Consider the following 8,696-nt stretch of genomic DNA (forward strand, 5'->3'; position numbering starts at 1 on the left):
ACGCTGGGCCAATTTTACGTTGACAAAGTGAAATTAGTATATGAATTTGTTATTACCACTAACAGCTCTAATTCGTCACACGCAAAGGTACACCCTACCCAACCCTTGCAGGCACACAAACCGGGAATCTAGGGTTTTGGTTTGTTACCCAGTCAGTAGAATAGATATGTCAAATAATAATGACAACCAAGTCAAGAGGCCTTACGGACCCTTGTTGGTACATCTGTTCCCAGAGCTTCTCAGCAAACAACTTCAGTTGCTTTTTGCAAAGATAATACAGGGGAGCCGTTTCCCAGCTGCTTGGAATACTGCATCTGTCCTGCCTCTGCTAAAAGAGCCCAGTCTGGATCCGCTAGACCCAGCAAATTACGGGCCTATTTCTAGAATACCCTTTCCAGCAAAAGTGCTGGAAAAGCTTTTGAATTAAAAGCTGGCTGGTTCTCAGTTCCACCCATGCCTTAGGTCACGGTATGGGTTCAAGGAGGAACACGGGACAGAGACAGCACTGATCATAGCAGCAGAGGAGCTCAGGGGTGTACTGGATGCAGGTAGGAAGGCTGCCTTGATTCTTTTAGATCTATTGACAGCCTTCAACACCGTTAATCATGATATACTCCTGACACGTCTAGCAGAACAGGGAGTGCAAGACTTAGCACTCTCCTTGCCATCCTCGTTCTTGGGGGGGGGGGGGGTGTATACATCTAAATCTTTTCAGTCTCCTTGAGGAGGTGCCACAGGGATCTTCCCTGAGCCCCACCCTCTAATATATATGTTGCCCCATTAGCAGCTATCAGAAACTGGGTTACTCCCCGTTTCCTACGCCGATGACACCCAAATCACGTTGTCAATCTCCAACAATTGAGACGAAACAGAGGACAAGTTTAGTAATTGCATGAAATAAGTCAACCGTTGGATGCCACTAAACTATCTAAAATCAAACGGTGATAAAACCGAGGTCATGCCAATAGGGGGGTGCCCAACATTTGGGCGCAAAAGTGGTGGCCTGGCAGTTTGGGCAAATGCCCCTCACTGGCGGACAAAGTTAGGAATTTGGGCTTTGTACTTGTTACCAAACTAACATTTGAAGCCCAGATTAAACTCCCCTCCTCGGTGTGGTATAGTCTGAAGTTGTTAAAAAGGCTCCTGCTATTCCTGTAGAAACCTGTAAAACTTTGGTAACCATGCTGGCTTTGACCCGGTTGGACTACAGGAACGCTCTGTATGCTGGGCTACAAAAATCAACTGCTCTTAAAACTTCAGCGCCTTCAAAGTGCTGCAGCTAGGTTAGTCCTGGAGATCAGCAGGTCTGAGCCAGTGGCCCACAGACTAAGAAACCTCCACTCTCTCACGATGGAGAAAAGGATACCGTTCAAGTCAGCCTGCCTGGCATACAAGGCTTTTTAGGAGATGGGTTCCCAATTTCTAAAAACTAACTTGAAACAGTATGAACCGCCAAGGAAACTCAGATCAATAGATGCAAAGCGGATTAAGACTCCCAGATGCAAGCAATTGAGATGGGAAGGGGGGGGGGGGGGAAGAGAAGAAGTTTTATGCTGCATACAGCAGAGACCTGGAACCAGTTACCACTCAATAAAAAATAGCCCTTCACTGCTATTCCAAAAGGCTTTAAAAACCTGGCTCTTCTCAGTATAGCTTGAATTCCATCTCGAGCAATACCAGTCTTCATGTATTTGACTCAGCGCCAAGATGCCTTGGGGCATTTGTGTGCAGTATACATTTTAAATCCTATCAAACCGGGGCACCACTAGGGTTGAAACGTCGACATATTCCAGGTCCAGACCTACCAAGACTCCACACAACGGAAGATAGGAGTCGCTGGTGTGAAAACATTATCTGCCCTATCACCCACCTGTACATAGAAAGCATACCCACCCTGTATATACTGTATACTTGTTGAGTACTATTGTCACATAATCATCCCATATCCATGTAAATATTTCATGTTGACAGCATCAGTCTACTGTGATTATCTAGGATAGTACTGTTTCTTTTTAGCAGAATTGATTCCAAGCATAACATTTCTGTCCTCATTTCTTCAAAGAGATATGTGTTCTTACCCCACAGGCGTGTTCTAGAGGTTGCTTCCGTTATTACATATGCACTACGAGCAACATTAATTAACGTACTTTCTACCCGACAGAACCACTTGTTTAATTGACACTTAAACAGGTTCTGAGGGAATACAGGGTTACCCCATTATTATCTCATCATGGTTATTTACCCCAGCTGTACCGCGGAGGTGGACAGCAACAACGTCTTTGGTAATATCTGAGTCCCCATGGGGCTCTTTTAGCACGTGTAGTGCCAGTGCTGGTTTGGTGGTTTTTCCAGCCGTCAGTCAAGAGCGCAGGCAGCTGCAACCTTGGTGGACAGTTTCATTTAGAGTCCCAGAGAGGGGCTCAGGGGGCACCTCGGTGCCCGGGCCATTTTCACAGCTGCCCAGCAATTGGTGGGAAAATGCCACGTTTAGGCTGTGCATCTGCGCACTTTTACTTAGCTGCTTTTCCAGCCAGCCCTGACATTGATGGACATAAGGCTTTGGAGGCCTGAGAGAGGCCAGTTTCAGTGTGGGCACCCCGGATTAAGGTACACTGTGTTCATGCTAATTAGTGCCTAAGGTGATTCATGTGTTCTATGCTAATGTGATTGATGCCTGACATGACTTAGGCATCCTATATTTTAGGATACAGGAGCTAGCTCTAAGTTCAGTATTGCGCCAGTAGTTACTGGTTGTGCTCAACAGGTACTGGTTGTGCTCTACAAGTACAATTGGGGATTTGCGATGGTTGTGACAGTGGCCCTTTTACCAAGGGGGTAAGTAGGGGTTATCTTTGGCGTGCAACTCCCTTGCCCTGACTGGAGTGGTGGTCTCTGCCTGGCTTTGGCGCAAGCCCTAGCCAACCAGAGATCCCATTCCTAACATCGTACTTGTTAACTACACTAAATCGGTATTTTGCGCTTTTCTTTATCCTCTCCCTTTCATGCAGTGTCATTTCAAAGTATAAATGAGCGTATCTAGATTGATTCAGTCTTCCTTCCTATGAGAGAGGAGTTTATTCTACACTGTGCAAGTAGTTCACAGGAATTTTACTCTAGGAAAAGAAAGTTAAGACAACCTGACTCATCATTTCCAATGTGTAAAGTATATTGAAATACTATGTAATTTTACCATCAACTAGTTCCAACTAATGGTTCATTGGCCAGAGGAAAGAACTTTTGGTAAGTGAAAGATTAGTTAGGGACTAGAAATACCTAATCTTGAGGATTATAAAAACATGACCCTAGAGGTTACTGTCAGTGTGTTGTGAATGAATTTATGGGCCCAGGTGAGTATGTGGTCTTAAATTAACTGTTGCCAGTAACCCGCTGGAACACAGCTAAGAACAGTGGTTCTGTTGAGTGGTTTCCATTCCAAATGGGTATGGGTAGTCGTTCAGAATCTTGGGACCGTTGCTATGATAACAAATTGCTTTTATCATGGAAGAAACTAGAAGGTATGCCTAATGCCATTAGCACCGATGGAGTGAAATTGGTTTTCTGAAAAAAATTTGTAAAAAAAAAAAAAAATTAAATTAGCTTGGGTTTAATACACAGAACACTGGTCTGGTGGACAGGATGCATCTCATGATCACAGGTAGTAGGTAACCTAAAAAAAAGGAGGAAAGTGAAGTCCATTCTTGTGGGCTCACCATAAAGCTCCTAATGCGGCAGCAGGCAAGTATCCTTTTCTATGATTGGCAGGGAAGGATGCCTGGTTCGAGATTTTCCGCTTTACGTTTGGACAGGAGGAAAGGAAATAATCAAGCAGTCTGGAGATTGAGAGGTACGACCATGAAGAAGCAGAAGACAAACAAGGTATAAGGAAGGTGAGGTAGCATTGTGAAGACAGAGTGCTGGTGAAAAAACTAACATGGGGGTGGGGGTAGTAGCGAGGAAGAGAAGAATGGCCCATCCAAATTCTCTAGTAGACAGTCACAGAGGGCTGTGATAGTGTAGAAGAAAAATAAGTGTCCCTTGACTCGTTAGAGGTCCAGGGGACATTGGTACTGCTGCATGCAAATAACAGTGAGAAATAAAAAAAAAGTAGGGTATGGTTACATCACTTCTCATTTTTGTATTTGTCTAACTATATTGCTATGTAGAACGTGGTCTTTTGTTAGTATGAAGGGTTTTGGGCATAGAGTATTTTTGACTGAAATGGACGTTGTCACCAAGTGCTGTGCGTTATCTTTGGATGCGTTAGGACAATGATCCCAAGTGAGCGTCTTGACAAGTTGAATCTAACCTTAACCAAGCCGGACTGAGTTTGCACTTCAAGTATTGGTAAATTTATACATCCAGTTTCACTGGGTTTTTTAAGCCCTAGATATAGGATAGGTAGTGACTGTAGGTCATGGGAGGGTGACTGGCTCTAGCCCGTTCACGCGTTGCATGCAATGAAACCGTAGCATAAACAGCTGTGTAGCCACCTTGAAGTAAAGGGCACATTAATTCAATTCAAGCATAAAATAAATGTTTGGCACGACACCACGCTTAATGCATGGTCTCCGCAGTATCTTAACTCACCAACATAATAAAAGCCAGCCCGAGCGAGTTCACTCGGCAGCACCTTGTCCTTCGGCCACCCGCTGAAAGAGTACTCCCGCTTCCATTCGCGTGCCATGTCCGGACGCGCTGCCTTGTTTAATAATCTGGAGGACTCGGGGCTCCATCTCCGAAGTCCATCCATCAGGTTCGGGCTTCGACCCACTGACTGATGCTTGGGGATGTTGCCCACTTCCCTGCCCATGACAAAGTGGCAGTACGGGACGCACTTTCGGTGCTCCTGCATGGCACTTGCCCGAAAGACCCTGCATTTCAGAATGCCACCACAGGAGAAACACTGGACCCGGTCCTTTGGCCCCACGTAAAATAAGCCAGCGGTGGCCAGCTCTGCGCGAAACGCCTCGGAAGCGGATGGCCACCTTTCGAAGGACCTCAGCCTGTTGAGCTCGCGCTTCATCTTCTCCTGCGTGCAGTCGGTGTGCCTCGCGCCAGCTTGCAGGTTCTCGTAGGTCTTCCCAAGGAGCCCAAGGTGCTCGCGCACAGCGAGGAAACCTCCAGATTCGATTGAGGTGGAGGAGCGACGCCTGGCACCTCGAGGGGCATCTGGCCGACAGTAGGCGGAGTTACTCATATCGCTTACGCTCAATATGAGAAAGTAGGGGTGCCTCAAGTTTTGGGGTGCCAGGCAGGATTTTCAAACCAGTGGCGGGTCTGCCTCAGTGCCCAGTGAATTATCCAAGGAGGCCGATTTAGTCTTTTTGGTTCCGACAGTGGGAATATACACAGATCCTAAAATAAAGACAAATACATGGGTTTTATTAACAAATTCTATAAGGAGATCGAGCAGTAATAGAGCAATAGACACGAACATCGTCAGGACGACAAAGAGCAAGAAGGTGGGGGGCAGAAGGGTGACACCAAAGTCATTAAATAAAACAACTGACTCCCAAGTCCAAATTTCAGGACCACATCCCCCAGAATGCATTAACTTAATCGTGGACCTTGTGGTGGAGAAACATCCATGATACAAGAAGATAGGGCACATTGCATCTGTAGCGGACTAGTAATTGCGGGATTTTAGTGTGGGACGAAAGAGGAGGCCGGCATATTTCCTGGTTTGCCTTGGGGCCAATGACAGCCCTGCAACGGTACTGCGTTGTAGGGAGCCAGTTAATCGAGTAATTTAGGACAGATGGAGCATGGGTAGTGGCGAGTTTAGCATCCCTCACAAACAGAAGCCATATCCAACAAAACAACGACAAACCAACAAATTCATTAACCTGTAAGAGCCGAACCCAGAGGCACCGGAGCTCACTGAACCCACTGTATGGCGGTATTTTACAGCATAGTGGTTGGGTAGCATTTATATTTTTTAGCTTATACAAGGGCCCCAACTGCCTTGCTATGACAAAAACCATCATTAGTAGTAATTAGATGGGGTATTTCAGTCAAACTGTTAATTCCCCCCCCCCCTTTCAGAGTACTATATACACACACATGAGCACCAGTTGCTTACACAAGGACACATACATTTTTGTTAGGCAAGAAGAGAGATTAAGTGATCTGCCTGAATCACAGGATGGTGAGCGCCATTGCGGAGACTCCAACCCGGTTCCCCTTAGGCTACATCCTCTTGCCTAGATTTTAGAGCCACCGCTCTAACCGTTAGGCTACATCCTGTTCTCCGTTAGATGGTGGAAGGTGCAGCAGGTGAAATCAAGTGAAGGCAGCCTCAGTATTCGGCAACACCAAACTCTTAAGGGAATCTTTGGGGCCATTGGCTTACTCAAGCACTTATGTCCTACTGTAAACATTTATTTAGCGAATAATTATTATTGTGTCTGCACAGACATGACAACATGAGAAAAAAGTGCAGAAGAAGAAAACGAGAGATTAAAGTTAATTTAATCACAGATTGGTACCCTGCAGTTAATTTCACAGTTAGATTGCATACACATACCAATGTCGACGGGCCCTCGTGGGTAGTACCAGGTTTGGGTTTTTACTATATAACAAAAGAACATTTTACCAGGTATTGTAAATTAATCACCAACGTAACTAGGTACGAGCAAACTAAAGCAAAAACTACGTGCCATGCCACAAAAAAAAAAGAGAACATTGTTAAGCAAACATTAAGCACAAAAGCAGTGGAAAAACAACTCTACAAAATCAAGCAAGCAGATAAAACGCAGGCATGCTCTCAAAACGTTAAAGAAAGACAAATAAAAAAATTCTTCCACAGCACGGAAACACAAAACTTTACCGGCAAACAAGAACTCGCCAAACGAATGAACTCAGGAGCCCACATCCACTTCCTTTTACATGAATTACCTACCCCACGTGATCACTATCTGGTCCACGGAACCCCCTATTCGTCCCAGGTGAGGCCTATTCATTGTTCGTTAATGGACACAGACGTCTAATATCGATCTTTAAAGAGATAGCGGCATATCCACAGCATTCAGGCGCTGCAGTTAAAATACGGAACGGAGCAGGTGCTCACAGCAGGGACAGCCTAGACTAGGTGATAGCGTGATGTTAGCACGGTGTTGGTGTTTCTTTATGGATTTGTGGAATGCATGGAAGACTTTCTAGGCGCCCAGAGCTGAGATTCTGTCAGTCTCGGGAGAACGAATTCCACCTTGTCCCAAGTACCCGTTATTTACTCTACCGACAGTTCTTTAAACTGGATGCATTATGGGGGTTGTAGTTTAGGGTCGCTTCGTTGAGCCAATTGTGCTAGTGCTTCATTTCACAACATTTTTGCAAAAGCAAATGACAGGGCAGGATTCACGGTGGATTGGAATCGTCCTGTGTCTTTTAAATCATATTTGGTCTTTACTGCTTTCTAGACAACAGACTACATCGGTCTCCTTAGATAATTGGGCACTGCAGCAGCCCCGCCACTAGTGGCATGGAATCCTGCCTGGCACCCCAAAACCCGAGGTGTCCCTATTTTCTTGTACAGAGCGTAAGCCGTATGAGTAACTACGCCCATTGTCAGCCAGATGCCCTTCGAGGTGCCAGGCGTTGCTCCACCAGCTCAATCGACCTGATGGGGTTTGTTGTGTTCAACCGTGGGAGCGCGCCAGCATGGATTTTGGAAGCCTACCTGATGGGCGACACACCATGGTCGTGATAGATGACCATTCCAAATATCCGGAAGTGGAAGTCATAGCCACTACCAGTGCCGCTGAAGTACTACACAAACTGGAAAAGATCATAGCCGCTCACGGAGTGATGCGTGAACTACGGACGGATAACGGACCCCCGTTCCAAGGATAGGAGTTAGCCAGCTACCTGAATGCCATGGGAATCCGGCATCGCCGCATCACCCCTCGCTGGCCCCAGGCCAATGGTGAAGCTGAACGCTTCATGCGGACTCTCAACAAAGTAATTCGAATCGCACATGACAAAGGACAGTCAGTGGGAATGGCCATATTTACATTTCTGCGGAGCTACCGACAGACACCCCACACCACCACAAGGGTGGCTCCGTGTTCTCATGGGACGCGTGGTGGCAGACTCCATTCCTCATCACCCCCGATGGACACCGGAGGTGGCCGATGAAAGCCGAATTGCCAGGAAAAGACATAAGTCCTATGCCCAAGTCAGCCAGAGAAGGAAAGCTGTGGCAGATAGAATCCACCGAGGAGACCTGGTACTGCTAAAGAATAGAATAACCAGCGGAAAATTCAGACTAACCTATGAACCGGAACCATGGAAAGTCGTGAGTGTGAAAGGCACCCGCATAATAGCCTCCAGAGGGAGAGATTCAGTAACCAGGAATGTCTCCCATTTCAAACTGTTTCACCCGGAACCGGAGCAGAGGCTCACTTCCGAAACACCAGCAAGCCATGTAGCTGATAGTCCAGTTACTTCGGATGCCACAGATGTCCAAGAAGGCCAGAGGAGAAACACCCCTCCTGAAGAACACAGTGACAATCCGGATGATGCCGAGAACCCCACGGCGGGCCAGGGCATTCCGGACTATGTGACCACGAGCCCCCTACTCACAGCCAGGACCAGTGATGACACCACCCAGAGCAGAGGGAGGTCACAATACAGGCTGAGGAGCAATCCAGAACCGTCCTGTCGCCTTCGTGATCACCTCATGTAAGACTGTTCTT

General features: G+C 46.6%; 1 protein-coding gene across 1 annotated transcript in view; it reads right to left on the reverse strand.

Annotated features, from left to right (window-relative positions):
• Positions 1-6,889, reverse strand: part of LOC144769028 (baculoviral IAP repeat-containing protein 7-like) — a 31,032-nt gene extending 24,143 nt beyond the window's left edge. Inside the window, exons 1-2 of the mRNA XM_078653026.1 lie at positions 6,830-6,889; positions 4,588-5,355 (exon numbers count right to left, since the gene is read on the reverse strand). Of these exons, the coding sequence (XP_078509152.1) occupies positions 4,588-5,197 (610 nt within the window). The 5' untranslated portion in view covers positions 5,198-5,355; positions 6,830-6,889. The remainder of the gene's footprint in view (positions 1-4,587; positions 5,356-6,829) is intronic.
• Positions 6,890-8,696: the final 1,807 nt, after the last annotated feature.

Source organism: Lissotriton helveticus, chromosome 7 (genome assembly GCF_964261635.1).
Source record: "Lissotriton helveticus chromosome 7, aLisHel1.1, whole genome shotgun sequence".
NCBI classification, from domain to species: Eukaryota; Metazoa; Chordata; class Amphibia; order Caudata; family Salamandridae; genus Lissotriton; species Lissotriton helveticus.